General features: G+C 38.5%; 2 protein-coding genes across 9 annotated transcripts in view; one reads left to right on the forward strand and one right to left on the reverse strand.

The window, feature by feature from the left end:
• The window catches only part of mcf2l2 (MCF.2 cell line derived transforming sequence-like 2), a 113,304-nt gene that overhangs the window by 47,068 nt on the left and 47,383 nt on the right, over positions 1-18,853 (reverse strand). For all 8 annotated transcript variants that reach the window (XM_085399096.1, XM_085399089.1, XM_085399090.1 and 5 more), the window contains exons 16-21: positions 6,552-6,618; positions 5,889-6,004; positions 5,063-5,132; positions 3,540-3,632; positions 3,056-3,148; positions 1,827-1,949 (exon numbers count right to left, since the gene is read on the reverse strand). In XM_085399096.1, coding sequence (XP_085255222.1) covers positions 1,827-1,949; positions 3,056-3,148; positions 3,540-3,632; positions 5,063-5,132; positions 5,889-6,004; positions 6,552-6,618 — 562 coding nt within the window. The remainder of the gene's footprint in view (positions 1-1,826; positions 1,950-3,055; positions 3,149-3,539; positions 3,633-5,062; positions 5,133-5,888; positions 6,005-6,551; positions 6,619-18,853) is intronic.
• Positions 17,279-18,472, forward strand: LOC146641546 (lactosylceramide 1,3-N-acetyl-beta-D-glucosaminyltransferase A-like). The gene has a single exon (XM_085399098.1). The coding sequence runs from the start codon at positions 17,279-17,281 to the stop codon at positions 18,470-18,472; it is 1,194 nt and encodes a 397-aa protein (XP_085255224.1).

An 18,853-nucleotide genomic window follows, 5' to 3' on the forward strand; every position in this document is an offset into this window, starting at 1 on the left:
CCGTTATAGCCAACAGAAAAAAAGCGGAGGCCCGAAAAACAGGTGGGGGTCCTCCACCACCACCACTCACAGAGGCTGAGCAGTTGGCTTCCACATTTGTGATAATGTTGGCAGCATCACATATGATCTTCACAGTGCAGAGAACACAAATTAGCATCCATTACTATAATGGAATAATTTGTTAGTTTGAAATGCTACAGGGAACTATGTACCTGTACATTAATGCTGTGGAAAGACTTCCTGTTCACATAGTCTCCTTCATTTACTGAAGGAGCAATGATTGGAATGTGAGTGCCATCTGTACAGCCAATCACGCCTGGGAACCGTGAGAATAAATGTAAAATTTAAGTGGTAGTCCAAGTATCACCACATCATGAATTAAGTTTTGTTCATCCTGATACCTGCAATTTTGTGGCATCCCTCTTTGATAAATCTTGTGGGTCTATGACCGGGGAACACCACAGACGAGTACAGGAGACGTTTCAGTGCAACTGTAACATTCCTGACTGCCCGACAGACGGTAGCCTTGGAAACGTGCTCAGCGTCACCAATATTATACAGAAAGCTCCCGTTTGCAAAAAACCGAAGTGCAATACAAATAATATGTACAGAACTGAGAGAATGTCCGCGATGTGTCACATGAGCAATATTAGGCCTGAGGATGTTATTCAAATAAATTATAGATTGTGCTGAAAAACGGTAACGTTCACACAGAAAATCATCAGGAAATGATAAAATGTCCAAACGCGCTCTAATCACTCTCTCCCGGCGGAGAGCTCTGCGGAGAATTTGGGCTTCAACATCTACTGGCTCTTCAAGGAAGGAGCACGCCATGTCTGACACTTCCTACAGTCAGGTTTCCGACAAAGAGGCGGAGAAGGTCAGGGTTAGTTGAAGTAAACCTGCTAGGGGGCAGGTTAGCTTCACGGAGTGTGTCGTCATAGTAACTCACTCAGAATTAATCTAAACTCACTTTGTGAAACCAAAAACCCAGAGTTTTCGTTAACTCAGGGTATACTTACTCAGAGTTTGCACTAAACCGGCTTCCTGAAATAGGGCCCGGGTGTGCAAAAGCTGTTGAGACTTGCCCAAAAACTCTTTTTACTTTATCCCTAGTTAGGTACATTCAGTGCTAAACTTGTAATAGAAAAGAATAGCATTAGTAGTGTGAAAAAAACAGAAAAATCTGCTGATTAAACATATTTGATTCAGGTTTTAACACTGAATTTATGGTGTGACCAGTGACTTTTAAAAATGTAAGCAACAGACATTGTTTGTTGTTGTTTTAATGGGAATAAATGGTTTACATGATACTGACTTTAATCACAAAAACATGTACTACTGCATAACTAAATAGATCCATCTTATGATGTACATGTTTTTCCAGGTTTCTTGAACTACGCTCTTGGCAGGGATAAAAAGTCTTTCAAATGGCACAGCAAGCCCAAAAACATAGGAAAGAAAACATAGGAAAACACTTTTAGAAAAAGTCCATCATCCACATTCTGGAACACGTGTTTCAGTGTTTCCTGTTCATCAATAGGCTCTATGACAAAGAGGATTCCAATTTTGCTCACTAAAATATTTCAGAAAGCAAACACTTTCCATTAGATCACTTTTTCACATGACTGTACCACAACGGGAAGGTGACAAGTTATAGTAATCTGATTGCTCTAAAGTGAAGAAAGTCAAGTCAGTTGACATCACACGGTGAATTAGAGGCTGAGTAACGAGAGTGGAATAACAGCCCTCTAACTCAAGTTCGTTTTCACAGTGTAAATCATTCAGAACTTTAATGATGATGATGATGACTACTGTACACTGACCTCAAAGCCAGTGATTGCTATCTGGTGCATGGAGTCATTGACAGACTTAATGATGTCCAGCATGGTGGCTAAAGCCTCCTCCAACTCAGCCATCCCCTCACCGTTACTGCATTTTAACATCTCCTGTTAGACGGGAAAGTGGAAGTGGTTTAGAAAGATCAAGGGCACAAAATACAAACCAAAGAAAGAGAAGAACAGAGGAGCAAATAAACTTTATGTCAATCTTGATGTAGAATCATAGTTAATGACAAATTCCCTATCTTTAGGACCGCCTTCTTTTGTCAGTCCATATCAGAAATATAACCCTACTGTCTAACAGTGACGTGGAACAAAAATCACATGCACTTATCATTATTATTATTATTATTATTATTATTATTACTTATAGGGTCGATTCTTATATCTCCCTCTTATCAGGACATGCCAATGGCCCAATGAAAAAGCCATCAGATTATTCGAAATGCTACAACAGTTCCACATTGCTACATTGAACATGGCTAATATTTCACCCAACATTTGTTTAAGAAAATGGCAAATTTCTTGCCATAAATATAACAGTTCATATCATTTCTTGGGTTATGCGAATAGTATAATTATTTGGACTGAATTGACTGGATATCAATATTTCTAAAGTCCCAAAGAGGAGGAGAGGAGAAGGGGAGGAGAGAAGATGCAGGTGAAAGGCAGAATTAATAATAAACACAGACTGAGATAACAGGGCTATCACGTTGTGGATATCAGCTCATTTTCCAGGAACAGTTCCTCTAGTATTGAATAAACCATCACTCTGGTTGTGTCACAGGTTTCTTTTTCTTTATTTATTTTCCATTCTCACCAACAATTGACTCAATGGGAATTTTTTTTTTTTTTTACTTAAAATAAATGAAATCAATGACTTAGCAAGCTTCAGTGGTGATGAAGGCTTTTCTTTAGGTTCAGGATGAAATGTAAGTGACTAATAAAAGGTTTTTCATATTCTTGCTTCTGTTATATTTTATAAAAAGTAAAAATGTTTTTTTTTGGTTAGGCTGACCAAAAAAAGAAGAAAAATCAAATACTTGGTTGTTTAATTATCTTTTAAATTAAATTATTCATGGTAAATAGAGACTGGATATCTATTAGAAGCATGATAACTAGCCTAATAAATACAAAGAATAAAAAATAACATTAATGTACTGAACTAATTGGTTAGTTCCTTTTAAATTACATCTTATAACCACATAACACACCTTCAGCATGAGTTGGTATTTGGTGATCCTCTGGACAGGCTTCAGCAGGTAGGCATCCAGAGACAGTTTGTGATCCAGCTTCTTCTGGCATTCCTGTTCTCACAAACCAAATGTTGTTGATCAAGAAGTGGCACGTGAAGCCTCATCGAACTCTAACCTGTTACAGCTGCATTGTGAGGTTAAGTCACCAAACAGAACACCAACATTGTAGGTGCTGTGCTCTAAAGTCTTTCTCAGAGGCCAGTAGCATGAAGCATTACTGAGGGTTCAGTGAAACAACTTCAGGGTTCGGCCTAGTTTTTTAACAGATTTGTAAAGTTAGCTACCATCTCAGATTAGGTTAAGAAGAAGTTGTAGAAATCAACTAACAGTTGTAGTCACCTGAAATTGTGTGTGTGTGTGTGTGTGTGTGTGTGTGTGTGTGTGTGTGTGTGTGTGTGTGTGTGTGTGTGTGTGTGTGTGTGTGTGCGTGTGTGTGTTTTACCTGAAAAAACAGGCTGTCCCCACACTGCCTCCAGAGGATTTCAGAGCGTGGTTTATTCTGACAATACTTTTCATACACCTGAAGCTCTTCTTTCTGAGAGCACAAACACATGTCCAAGTGAGAAGAGGGAAGGCTATTTGGTTTCTCAGTTTCTGTTCAATTCAATCTTTAGTTTTAAAAGTTTGCCACCTTTCTATGAATTTATATGAATATTAAAGGAACCCTCTAGGATATGAATCGAGACAACAAATTTGTTGTGCAAAAATAGAGTGAACATCTTTGTAATTTCGCATGTTATCTGAATAAAAACAACCGTACAACAATACAAAGTATTGGACTTTAAAACCTGGAGAAAAAGGTTCCAACTAAAAAACTAGACTTATGATAGATCTATGATAAATGGCTCACCTGAAGTCTCTGTGTATTAGTACTTTTAGAACTTCAAATCTGTAAGTTAAAGACTTGGCTCCTCCCCGACTTGGGAAATTAGATTATGTGTGCAGTAACTTCTCACTATTATGTAAATAGTTTTTTAACATAAAAACTTACAGCTTTGTGTGTTTTCTTAAGTCTCTGTTGATGGATTTCACACAAACCAAAGACAACACAATAAGTATGTCAATGCTAAGCATGAACAAATTCGATTCACAGTATCAGATCTCCCTGTTTCAAAGAATGGAAGATCTGGTTTTACCTGTCTAATGATAACTAGATGACAAAAGATTATGGCTTTGAATAACTATCATTGCTCTATATTGTTGTTAAGTCTCAGCCCATGAATAGATCATCTGTGACAAAAATCTGCTTCTCCTTACTTTCTCTACATGCCCAGTGAAGTGCGAATTTGTGCCAGTAATCAGACTCCTTGCCTGTTAGCCCGCAGACCTTTAATGAAGATCTCATTACTCTTTATCTGCCTATTTTTGAAGAATTGTCAAGTCTTGACCTTTAACTTCTTTTGTAAAAAAAAAAAAAAAATGGCTATCTCCATGCCACGTCTCAGCCTTAAAGACGTTTAAGGTTTACAACCTGAGGTCCTGGCAAGGAATTCATTTTCCAGACACCTGATTCTGGAGGGTGTCTATTTTCAGTTTCACCTGCAAAACCTTAAAGGTTTCATTAGTTCCTGTCCTCAGATCCTTCGGGTACCTTTTCTCATATTTCAAAGCAGCATTTGGTTCACTGGACTGAGGAGTTGATACTTGGAAACTGGAACAAATGTTTGCTCTGTCAATGTGTGAATTGTTGGCTGGACATTTTTTTTCACATTAAAGAACAACAAATATTGCTAGTGAGAGACATATTTTTTCCATTATGTCATTAGTTTCTCAGATATGGCAGGAAAAGTATTCAAGTGTCCCTGGTGTGGGTGCATTTAAAGTAAGAGCAAAATATATCATGTTATTCCTTGTACTGTTAAAAGTGCACTGTTATAGCCATGGAGAAAAAAGTAACCACTAACGTAAAGGAAGTACTAATATAAACCCTTTTACAGGTACTTGCGGGTATTTCTAAATACCCACTCTTTTCAGAAAACAGGTTCCAACCAGCTCTGGTTTCTCTGCACAGTTCTCCAGCTCCATGAGAAATGTCCTGCAGAAAATACATGAAAACAAAGTAAGAAAACAATACACATTGCATCCCAATTACTTAAAACTAATTAGGTGTATGCAAATTACATAATCTTTAGGTCTAGTTACTTTAGTCTTTTAATTAGATCTTAGTTAAGTTGGTAAATCTAACTAATCATCAAAGTGATCTGTTAAGAGATGTCGTACTACCATTGAATTCATGAAATAATAAAATCTCTCAGCATTTGATATGTTTTCTGTTTTCTACTGTCAGTAAAACATGAGATTTGCAAATTAGTGTATTCTGTTTTTAAATACATTTTACACATTTTCTCAGGTTTTGATATTTAAATAAATTCACAGAGATACATATACTGATATGAACCACACATGATTGCCTTAACAAGAAGCAATGGGGAGGTGTGGTTTGTGTGCAGTGCATGCTTTGACTTCCTGTTAGTCCAGTTTTTTAGAAATTCTTTAGGGAGAGCTTTTGGTTTAAAATTACAGGATTACCTGAGTGCAACCGGTATATCATTTAATAGTACAAACTGACAGCTATTTGAATGATGCACATTTGCCATCAAGTGAAATATGTTTCTCCAGGCAAAAGATACTTTAAGAGAAGGCACATTACCAGTCATCTGGTAATCCTTTAAAAGAGGAGTTGTTCATATATCACAGTTTTCTGTGATATATCTTTGCTGACATCAGTGTTTCCAAGTTATAGTTGTGTATATGTCGAGGCCAATGGCAAAATAAAGTAAATTCCACCTACTTGTTGTGAAATTCATATATCTCCGGCAGGTTTCCAAACAGCACATCTCTTTTGTTCTCCAGTGATGGTGGCATGAGGTGGCTAAGCTCAGAGTTATTCAGCTCTGCAAAATAACCCTGGGAATCAGGGTGAGAGGGAGGTTCAAAAAATGAAATAATAAAGAAACAACAGCGAAATGTAAAAATCAGTCAGTCTCACTTCAGAGACATCAGTATAAAAAAAACAAATACACTAAAAAAATACTTTTGCACTGCTCCTTTTTTGATTGAGAAACGAATTACATTTACTGCATTACATACCACAGCATTGTACAAGGGTGTAGTCACTTCTGCATTGCTTTTTCTTTACATTTTCTTTGCACTACTTTTGCAGTGGCAGGAAACTGAGAGAATGTCAGTCTAGATCCAATGTGTATGAAAACAATAGGTAAACTATGTCTACCTAGAATGATCCTTTAACAGTTAAAGAACTTTTTAAAATTCTATAACAATTCTGGGAGATGATTAGAAGATTTAAGGACTGTTTACTGTAGTAGCTTTGTTCTCAAGATGTAAAACAGGTGCAATTCCAAGTAAGCAGTTCAGGTCGGCAGCTTTTTGGATGCAAATAAGCCACAACCATGTAAAATGGATACAAAGATCTCAGTCACTTGAAATACTATACCTCCATGATGCTTTGCAGCTCCTCAACATACAGCCTTTCTGTTTCAATTAGTTCAGTCATGATATGCCTGCAAACAGAAAAAACTTTTTTTTTTCTTATCACACTGACTAAACTAAAAAATAAGCACAGAGAGTCACTTGTGTTCACCAGTCTTCACATGTATTGTATGTATTTGCAGTCTGATGTTGATGCACTGAGTTAATTGCTATAAAATTAGTTATAGGTAGCCAATGTGGGCAGAGGGTAGATTTTTATTCAACTACACGATTTCTTGACATTCCATGGACTGTTTATGTCTACTCTCCTACAAGTCCATGCGTGTTGCATTTTAAAGATTGATCTGAAGTCAGTATTTAGAACAAGAGACACTGAGGAATCCAAAACATGTCTATGCCAAGTGGTATGAAAAAACTCACAGACTTATCTGTTCTGTCATTGGTCTAGATTTACAGATTTGTGCTACAACAGCACAGGCCTCAGGAAAAGCCCTCAGACTGTAACTGAAGCACTTCCTATAACTTAGTTATATCTAAGAATGTGTAGGAGCACAATGGGCTAGACTTGTCTGCTCATTACCTGAATGTGTATGAATCCTATCTTACAACTTGCTCACAAGATAAGTACTGACTCTGATTTGTGCAATTTTACACATGACTTCTCCTCCCCCTGACATGCATAATTAAGTTATTTACAGCTGAAATAGCTATGTAAGGACATGTCTTGGGGTCAGTAACAAAAAAATTACATAAACATAAAATTAGTTTGGTTCAATTTGTGTTGTCTATTTGGAAATAATACATTTACAGTCTTTGTGTCATTTAAAACCTACTACTACTATCACTATCTATCCTCCTCCCACTTCAGATGACACACTCCCATCTCTCAAGCTCTCTTTGTCGCACTGAAGCTTCCAAGGCAAACAGTGCACACACTTAAAGCCATCCTCTGCTGAACAGTTCAAGAAAATCCGAAAGGAAGAAGACAACAGAAAAAGCTGATGAACAGAAATAAATCGTAGAAAAACAAGAAACACAAAATCAGTTGGAAAGCGTGAGGAAGATAAAGTTCGACGGGTATGTGGATTCTTGCTTGAGTGATCTGGTAAGTCAGGAACAGTGTGTATGTGAGCTTGCTTGCTGACTGGCATGTGTAATAGCAGAATAGTGTCAAGGATACAGGTATCAGGTTGTAGTAGTTAACTCAGAGAGGTGGAGAAAGTACAACAAAGCTCAATGTGTAAAGTAAATACAGGCAAATACTACTAGAACTCAAAACACCACAGAAAAAAAGCACAAATTGTGCTGTATTGTACAATTTACAGTAAACATCACCTAGAATACTGATATCTGTAACTTATAATAGCTTTAAATTGGTATCAATTTACAGAAGCATCTACTTCCACAACTTTTGGTATTTGGTGTCAGGGCTCTGTGTGCGGGCAGGCGGAAGTGAGGATCCAAATGCAGGACTCGGACACTGAATGCAACTCAAAGACCACAGCTTTATTACTGGCGCAAAACAAAACATGAATCAAACTGAGATTGCTAACACAAGAACACACAGGTGATTCTGAGGGTACGACGCAACACTGACACAAAGCAACACGGGGCTTAAATACACTGAGGCATAGTCAGAGAATGGAAAACAAGAGGGAGACATAGCTGGGAAAGATTAGGGCTAACGAGACACGGGGAGCGAAGCTTGACACACTGACATAAGACATAGCCCTTCAAAATAAAACAGGGAACAACTCACAAAGATGCAGACACAGAACTAGACCTATACTAACCATGGGACACAAAACCTAAGAACTAAACCCTAGACCAGAATAAACTGACACAGATTTGTAATAATAATCAAAACAGGATAACTAAAGAATCAGACATAAATCACAATACAGAACAATACCAAAAAACATAAGAAACTGAAAATACTGGGTCAACATGACCCATAACCGTGACATTTGGCTTTGCTTTATGTTCAGCAGGTCAGCTGTGTGAAGTAACAAATTTATCAAAAGTAAGAATGTGGATTCATTTCCCCCTTTGTTTCTACATAACTGCAAGGATGATGATCCCAATAGAGGCAGGCAATCACAACTTATCTAACTTTATGTACCGTATTTCCCGGACTACAAAGCGCACCTGAATATTAGCCGCACAAGCTAAAATCAGGGGAAAATCCTGTTTTGTACATACATTAGCCGCACCTGACTAAAAGCCGCAGGTGTTTCAATGTTGACTTATCATATGTAAGAGAATATGCACAAAGGGAATTGTCAGGAAAGAGATGGCTGTTTGGAGACATCACTTTTATTAATATTTTGAAAAACAAGTTATGGGTACATATTTGCATAACTTTTTAGGTATATGTACAAGTAGCAGTAATTACAAGTATGAAACATGTACTGTGCTTCATAAATGAATAACAAATGTAGTACATAACAATAACCTACAGCACACCAGAAAAGTAGATTCGGACTACCTTTTAGGCTCAGGTGCAGTGACACAGCTTTAACAGGAAGAAAAGTCAGTCATTCACCACCATCTTCCTGCGCACTAAAACCACCCAAGTCCTCTTCTCCAGTGTTGGATACGAACAGGCTCAGGATGGCTACGTCATCCACTCTCAGCTTCTTTCCTTCGTTGTCACTTTCAAAACCAAACAAATCGATGGGCTCAAAATGTGGTCATAAATATTTTGTACTTGTAAATCAGTTTTGTATGTGTAAAAAGAATTTGTGTGTGTGTAAAAAAAGATTTGTATGTGTAAAAAGAATTTGTGTGTGCGTAAAAAAAATTTGTGTGTGGACTTAGCCAAAAAAAACCCTGCAAGTTACAAGTACGAATTTTGACCCTATTTTTCTTCCTTCCATCTGATTGATCAATGTCATGTCAATCACAAATGTAACAATCCAATCAGAGAACAGATGGGTTTGGCTGTCGGAGGGGCGCTTTTTTTGAACTGCAGGTGCCCTTTTACATGCCAAACCAGTGTTTTCCTTCATCATCATGAAGGAAAACAGTCTGTGGTCGTCCAAGTTTGGTGATTTTTGTGTCACAGGTCTACGTGTTTAATACAGGGACTTCCACAGCCTTTTCAACAGCGCTGTGGACCGCGGGGGGGCGGGCAGTGTTTTGGAAATGACAGTCTTCATCACAAAGCTTTCTTCGTTATGAATTAGCATACATGTTTTTATTGAACATTTGAAGAACTAGCAAAAAAATAAATAAAAAAAACCAAACTCTTGTAGAGGACATAAAGTCAGAGATAGAAAAGACAAGGAGCAGGTGCTTCTAGTACAGGTAGAGCTGCTGCAAAAACCCACAGAGCCCAGCAGCCAGCGTAACAAATTCTGGATCCTTTGCTTTTAGTTAGCAGTTAGCATTAGCAGCACATCCTGCGTCCGATGTGAAAGGACTTTTATGCTGCGCACTGCGACTCACAGCAATGGTCCTGGGTCAGCCCTGACTTTGTGTTAAACTAATCCTAAAATAATAATGGTATTTCTAACCACTGACATACCACAACTTTTTCCTTTCAACAGCTACTGAAAGTTAGGGGACCTAACTGCTATCCGATATTTATATAGCGATCCTCCAGCTTCAAACGGTATTACCCTTCAAGGACCTGGGCCCTATTTCAGGAAGCCGGTTTAGAAAACTCAGAGTGAAAAACGATACTCAGGGTTGAGTAACCCCGAACTGTCCAACTCGGAATATTCGGTTTCAGAAAGGCTGATAACAATTAGTTCAATCAACGCGGAGTTGCTTTAACCCCAAGTTAAACGCGCGCACGAGGATACATAAAGCCCTGATTAGTGGAGCACAGATTAAGCGAGTCACCATGGAGACGGAGGGAAAGAAGGCGCGGTCAATGTATTTTACAGCGCTTGAGGCCGAAATTCTGATGGCAGCATATGCCGATAACATGCAAATTTTGCGGAAAAAAAGTAACACAGCCTCAGCTGCAAAACAAAGGGAGCATGCATGGCAAAACATAGCCGACAGAGTCAATGCGTGAGTGTTAATTTAAACATTGATCTAGGGATTTCCACCCATATAACACGTTATTTTATTTTATTTTTTAATTTATACATTTGATTTTGTGATGTGATGTGAGCGCAGGTGCAACCCAACAGGCCCCAAACGTTCCTGGCAGCAAGTAAAAATGAAATGTAAAAATATAGTCCAAACAGGTAAGGTGTAATTGTATTATGAGCCATAGTGCTTGGTCTGTTTGTCCGATGTAAACCAATTGCAGTTAGAGGCTACATTAATTTTCTTTCTGTAAGCACTTATTGAAATTATCTGAGCACATTACAAGTACATATTTGCTTACTCTGTATGCTCAAATGTGACCCGTTATAGCCAACAGAAAAAAAGCGGAGGCCCGAAAAACAGGTGGGGGTCCTCCACCACTCACAGAGGCTGAGCAGTTGGCTTCCACATTTGTGATAATGTTGGCAGCATCACATATGATCTTCACAGTGCAGAGAACACAAATTAGCATCCATTACTATAATGGAATAATTTGTTAGTTTGAAATGCTACAGGGAACTATGTACCTGTACATTAATGCTGTGGAAAGACTTCCTGTTCACATAGTCTCCTTCATTTACTGAAGGAGCAATGATTGGAATGTGAGTGCCATCTATACAGCCAATCACGCCTGGGAACCGTGAGAATAAATGTAAAATTTAAGTGGTAGTTCAAGTATCACCACATCATGAATTAAGTTTTGTTCATCCTGCTACCTGCAATTTTGTGGCATCCCTCTTTGATAAATCTTGTGGGTCTATGACCGGGGAACACCACAGACGAGGAGACGTTTCAGTGCAACTGTAACATTCCTGACTGCCCGACAGACGGTAGCCTTGGAAACGTGCTCAGCGTCACCAATATTATACAGAAAGCTCCCGTTTGCAAAAAAAACGAAGTGCAATACAAATAATATGTACAGAACTGAGAGAATGTCCGCGATGTGTCACATGAGCAATATTAGGCCTGAGGATGTTATTCAAATAAATTATAGATTGTGCTGAAAAACGGTAACGTTCACACAGAAAATCATCAGGTAATGATAAAATGTCCAAACGCGCTCTAATCACTCTCTCCCGGCGGAGAGCTCTGCGGAGAATTTGGGCTTCAACATCTACTGGCTCTTCAAGGAAGGGGCACGCCATGTCTGACACTTCCTACAGTCAGGTTTCCGACAAAGGGGCGGAGACAGTCAGGGTTAGTTGAAGTAAACCTGCTAGGGGGCAGGTTAGCTTCACGGAGTGTGTCGTCATAGTAACTCGCTCGGGATTAATCTAAACTCGCTTTGTGAAACCGAAAACCCAGAGTTTTCGTTAACTCAGGGTATACTTACTCAGAGTTTGCACTAAACCGGCTTCCTGAAATAGGGCCCTGCAGTTCAAAAAAGCGCCCCTCCGACAGCCAAACCCATCTGTTCTCTGATTGGATTGTTACATTTGTGATTGACATGACATTGACCAATCAGATGAAAGAAAGAAAAATAGGGTCAAAATTCATACTTGTAACTTGCAGGGGTTTTTTTTGGCTAAGTCCACACACAAATCTTTTTTACACACACAAATCTTTTTTATGCACACACAAATTCTTTTTACACATACAAAACTGATTTACAAGTACAAAATATTTATGACCACATTTTGAGCCCATACAAATCCTCGTTGTCAGTGTCAGAGTCGAACACCCTCAGAAGGGCCGTGGCGGTGTCCTCCTCTCCATCATGCAGCAGTCCAGCCCTTCGAAATCTGTTGGTGATCATGGATGTTTTCACACTTTTCCACGCTGTCAGATTCCACTGGTGGAGTTGAGCATAACTTGCTTTTCGCAAGTTTATCGCTGCTCATCATCCACGCCTCCTGCTGAACGCGTAGCGCTACTTTGAAGTTTGTTTTTCGCGCTATTTCGTACGGCCAAGAGTGGTATGTTGTGACCAACATACCACTCTTGAACCCCGATACTGTGTGTCTGATCACATGCCCTTCTGCCAGGCAACGTAGTGCCGTACAACAGCGGAACAAACAAAACAAATCCTCTTACGATATGACAAAAATCATGGACAATCCATAGAAAAGCCGCACCTGACTAAAAGCCGCAGGGTTCAAAGCTTGTGCAAAAAGTAGCAGCTTATAGCCCGACAATTACGGTACTTATTTAATTCTGAAATTAAACACCAAATTTCAATTTTAGGTGTCATTCACATCACCTTTAATGACGGACCTCAGTTCAAAAAGCTTCAAATGTTTGCCTTTTAAATAAGAAAATATGGGAAATGGAAATCTGACAAAATCTAACAAAAGCACAGCACTGAACTGACTATTAAGCTAGGTTGAATTAACAAGTTTTGAGTGCATATGGAAAAAAATGGACATGGTCTACAATATAACACATCCCCTGGATCATATAAGTTTGATGCGGCCCTCACATTGCTGATAAACATAAAAAAACAAGGCCAGCCTTTTGCTTTATTTTGTTTGTCCTTGTGCACCTTCAAAAACAAGCACACCTTCATTTATCTGTAAAACTGAATATATGTACCACTGTGTGCTCACCTGTTACAGATGTAATCTGGAGTCTGTACACCAACCCTCTATTGCTATAAATCATTTGCTTAAATTCAAAACGCCTCATTTACAAGGCCAGCAGTGTTTGTGAGAAATAGTCAAACACATTTATGAGCAGTAGTCTACAGACATTTTCACAGAACACACTGACGTTTGACTTTTGAAAAAAGTTAAAGATGTGACCATCAGTATATACAAAGATACTGAGTCATTATTAAAAATTTGTGCAGTAAAGACTCCAGCTCTTGTTCCTGTAATTCTAGCAGGTTGAAAAAGTTGCATTTCCCAGCACAAAAAAGGTAATGGGAGAAAACCCTCTCAATGACTTGGTTTCAAACAGCAACACCAGAGCATTAATATCTACTGATATCTAGAATTATGGCATCTATAAGTATGTAATAACTTTCAGAACAGAAGCTGAGGGAGACTTGAATTAGTATTATAGCTATTATGATTAAAATCCCTAGCCCTTTTCTTCTTGAAAATGAACATGAAAGATATGCTAGCAATGGAAATACGATCCAACATAGGCCCCAAACTGGGTTTTTTTTTTTTAGATAAGATTATCTGTTAACAAAAGTTTGCCTGTTGAACTATTTTTTTGAACATTTCAAAGCTCAAGGACTTCAGTTAGCCATTAATATTATCTGACCTTTTCCAAATTTGAGGGTCATTCTACAGACATGGTTTCATTTTATGTATTCAGGTTTATCCCTTATTTGAAGATTTCTTCCAAGTTAATGTTTTGAATGTCTAATTATTTCCTGTAGCACCATTTAAATATATGAAAATGCACAAATTACTGCTTGATGAGCCCTCATGTACAAAGGTATTAGATAATATCATGGTACATTGTTATCACAAGACCATAGGATGTCAGCACTTCAGTTTTCTCATCCTGACTGAATAAGGTAAAAATATGCTGCAGCGAAAATATGTGTTTACACTGTTATGTAGCAACATTCACAGACGTCAGCAGCTTCACTGCTGAGGGGCTGTGTTGGACTAAACCCCCTCTATTATAGGTCTTTGTGCTGGTTCGGCAATTACATTCAGTGTGTTGTTTGCAGAGTGAATCAGTTAGCCAGTGTTGTTAACAAGCGATTTATTATATACACTGACAATTCTTGTGTATTTACATGGGAAAATCTGATTGTACAATGCCAGATAAAATATAGTGAAAAATATCTCTGACCCTTCACGACCTCTGAAATTTTGACCAGCAATAATAGAAATCACATAAGAATGAAAGACTTCAATGGAAATGAGAGCGAGAGCAAGGGGAAGGATGCCGTTTATGGTTGCTTTATGAGCAGCCATGTGCAATTGAGGTCATTAATAAACCAGTCAGTTGTGCTCAGTTAATTTGTGATAAGACTCACTCAAACACCAGCTTACTTTATCTATTTAACACTGTAGTTTATTTTACTGAGTTGTACAGTAGTTGTTATGCTACAACTAGGGCACTTCATGAAGCTACTGATGTGACGGTCTTAGATAGTAATTTCTGAGCTTGTGCAATGATAAACATCCTTTTTTTTTTTAGAACTGCACAGTTGTTACATTTTTTTAAAAAGTTCCAGGTATTACTGAAATACTATTAGCACAATCAAGTCCAATCAACTCAGTCAAATCAGTTGGCAAAAAGCACTTTGTGTCTGAGTGAACAACTTTAACCAAGTTGAATTAAGAAAAAAAATTGTTAAGTGCCATTCCTACTGTTTTTATTTCATTTGCCAAGAAATTATCTTTACACAAGTCATGTAAGTAAATTCTAATCAATTAGCAACTGTCACCTAAATATTGGCCTTTTAAATGCAGAGTCACGACTCAAATGGAACTGGGAGCTTGTTGTCACATAAGGATGTATAAATGCCGAGTGTGCTAGAAGGTTTCATGCTAGAGTATAGAAATGCCATTTGAAATTTTGAAGAGACGTGAGTGTGTAGCCAACTGAAAACACATTACAATTTACATGATAATGTTAAATGCTTAGGAACAGTTACAGCCAATAGTAATGAAAGGTATTAGTCATATCAAGAGGAATGAAACTGAAGCCATAATATCTCATGCTCAATCATCAAGGTAAGGAAATCCTGGAAAGTTGACGTGGTTCAACTAGTTCATAGTGTTTTCTGTGGGAGAAACATTTCGTCACTCAACCAAGTGACTTCCTGAGTCTTGGCCAGTTTACAGTTATAAAAAGTATGTTTGTATAATGATTGAAATAATTTCCATTGCCTAACAATGAGCGGTGAGGTCAGTTTCTGTCATTATCATGCAAATTGACATGATTGATATCCATGAGCGTTATTCAAAACGGTTTGGAGAATGGCTACAATCGCTATGAAAGCATCAACCACTGCGGACGTACTCCCATGCAGTCCAACATCCCAAATGCAATTGTGGACGTGGCTGATATATCCGTCTGATTGGTATCCTAATTGGTTGACAAGTGGGCTATAGCCCACCTTGAAAAAAGAGATAAAAGATTACAAAATACAATGTTAAAACCGCAGATAGTGACTGTAGTACACACTTCATAGTTTTTAACACTATGTTTCACTTTGTTTCTCATTGTATGTTATAACTTCACATGCCTTACATGCTGGCTAATGGTCCAACAACTGAAGGAAGAGGGTCCAAGAAACTAGTTGTACCAGATACTGTCATGGTCCTGAGTCTGACGACTCAGTGTTTTGTGTTTCTTTATATTATTCTATGTTCTTGTTTATTCTGTTATGTCTTTTGTTTAGGTTTGCTATGTGTTAGGGTTTTGTTTTATGCCAGCCTGTGTTCCCTCTGTCTGTATTTTATAATTTATAGTAAATGTCCATATATATATATATATATATCCACACCTTACACATTATGTAAGGTGTGGACATTTACTATAAATTCTTTACTATAGATTCTAAATACACAATACACCAACCACAGCACTAAATGTCGTCACTATCACTGGATTAAAAACGAGCATTCAATCACAATCACAGCGGATTTTCTGTAGTAACATTGTGATAAGAAACATGCCTATCCAGGTGCTAACACTGTAATACTACAGAAAAAACAACTTCAGGACCCCAAATAAACTGCATCGGAACACCTTTTGATACAAAACTTACTTCAAGGAAAGTTTAATGATATCAGCGCAAAACCACGTCGTGAAATCTGAATGCTTCCACATGTGTAAAAACCATACGCTCACGCCCTCGTCGCAAACATATCCAAAATAAATATAGAAAACGATAATGAGCAGCTGTAAAAGAACGTGTGCAAAATCCACGTGGTGTTGACGCCTAACCATTTTAACATTTTAACTATGCCTAACTACAGACGCACAACTAAGGAAGTTCCTAACTGCCAGCTGACTGATCCGGTTAGGCTGCAAGTTTTCAAGCAGGTGGAGCGGCTGCGTGCACTACAGCTCATGATACTTTACAATTTGTTAGAGCTGCGTTTTTACCCGTGTCCATTCAATAATATTGTTTATGCACAATACTTCAAAAATGTTGTTTTCAGTTTTTCATAAAGTCCGAACATACCCTGAGTGGCAGATCTTCCATAGGTGCACATTTTTACATTGTCTTTTATTGGGAACTGTGGTATATTTTATGCAAAAAAACAATATTGAAGACAACTTTACAATTAAACTGATTTTGACTATTGAACTGCCAAGGAACTGCAAGGATACTCTGCATAATTATACTATGGAACAGAATATATGCACATATAAAGTTTTATCTTAGTCTTGTTTTTCTCTTTTTTTTTTCAGGTGTCATGTGGCCTGAGGACATTCAGACATTAAAGTCGTGGGATGGAAGTTGAACTAACTGGAAACTTTAAATAGTCAAAAGAGAAGTAGCATGTTAGACTTTTTGGAAGTGATGGTTGACACAGCTTGAACCAACACCAGTTAGTTACAGCTTGCAACCAAGGAAGCAGAACTTTTTTTTTTTTTTACACAGGAGAGAAAGATCAGTAATAGAGCAACCACACTGGACTTCATCATGAGGAAAAGGAACCAGTTTGAAGGACAAGTGAAAGAAAGAAAGGAAAGATGCTGAAGAGAATATTATTAGATGGGGCATATATTGTTTGTGTTCAGCTGAAATAAGCAGTAATCAAGATGTTTGTGAACTTCCGTCGAATCCACAAGTGCCAGTGTTTGCAACTGCTGACCACAGGTCTTCTGCTTTGTATGGTGATGGTTTACTGGGAAGAGCTGGACCATCATGCAGTCAGCCACGTGAGATCCTTCACCCACCGGTACTTGTTCAACAGCTATGATTTTCTCAATTCTTCTTTTGCTATCAACTCCAATCATCATTACAGAAAGGGTGGTTCTAACAGGGTATTTGGTGGATTTGTGAACTATTCATACCTCATCAACCACCCAGAGAAATGCAAAGGGGAAAATGGGAAGAGTTTAAATGATGTTTTTCTGCTGTTATTTGTAAAATCATCACCAGAGAACTTTGAGCGGCGCCGAGCCATCAGGGACACATGGGGAAACGAGAGCTTTGTTTGGGCAGAACTGGGGGTGAATATGAGGTTGGTGTTCGCCATTGGCATTCATCCATATGTCGAACAGAGATATAAGGTCCAGACTGTACTGCTGAAGGAGGACAAGGTCTATGGAGATCTGATCCAGCAGAACTTTGTAGACACATTTTATAACCTGACTACCAAACTGATCCAGCAGTTCCACTGGAGGCACATATATTGCCCTCAGGCACGCTTCGTCATGTCTGCGGATGATGACATCTTTGTCCATATGCGTAATTTGGTAAAGTATTTACAGGATATTCTCAGGAGTCAATCAGGAGCTAAAGACCTATGGGTGGGGCATGTCCACAGGGGATCACCTCCAGTTCGCTATAAATACAGTAAATACCACATTCCCTATGATCTGTATCCCTGGCCATCCTACCCAGACTACACTGCTGGAGCAGGGTATGTGGTTTCAGGGGATGTAGCTGCTAAAATTTACCAGGCGACTCTGCTGCTGAACTCCTCTATGTACATTGACGATGTCTTTATGGGAATCTGTGCCAAGACCATGGGGGTCTCTCCCCAGGAGCATGTTTACTTTTCAGGGGAGGGCAAGGCTCCTTACCACCCCTGCATTTATGACCACATGATCACATCACACGATCATATCTCTGACATGCGCTCACTGTGGCGGTCAGCAACAGAATCTAGAGAGAACAGCAGCACCAGGGGAATACTAGGTAACCTTTATTGCACAGCAGTGAGAGTGATGCTACTATGTCTGCCACATTATCAGAACACTTACTCCTGTAGTGCTGCTTTTACATGAATACTCGTTGTGGGTCCCAAACACTGTTATAAACAATGTTACCTAACAGCACTAGTCTGACACATTTCACCTTTGCCGTTGTGTGCTGTCTTGTAATGAAATGAAGATCTATTAAGAAATTAAATTCATTCAAAATTCATGTCCAGATGCATCAGGCTTCACTGATGTGCAGCTTCCCTTTGCGTTCCCTTAATTTTTTTTATGTTACTTTCCGCAGTAGTTTACTAAAGCACTTATCAACGAAATAACTTTTCCCTTTGTCTTCTCCATAAATTAGTGGTAGCAAACATCAAAATTGTTGACTTAAGTAGCCTTGGATTATTCTTCTGTGTTGGGGCAATTGATAGTTTTGCCTTTTAATTATTTATAGATAAGACAAGG

The sequence above is a fragment of the Rhamphochromis longiceps genome, linkage group LG23 (genome assembly GCF_057381845.1).
Source record: "Rhamphochromis longiceps isolate RC_006_pf linkage group LG23, R_longiceps_female_GT1.1, whole genome shotgun sequence".
NCBI lineage: Eukaryota > Metazoa > Chordata > Actinopteri > Cichliformes > Cichlidae > Rhamphochromis > Rhamphochromis longiceps.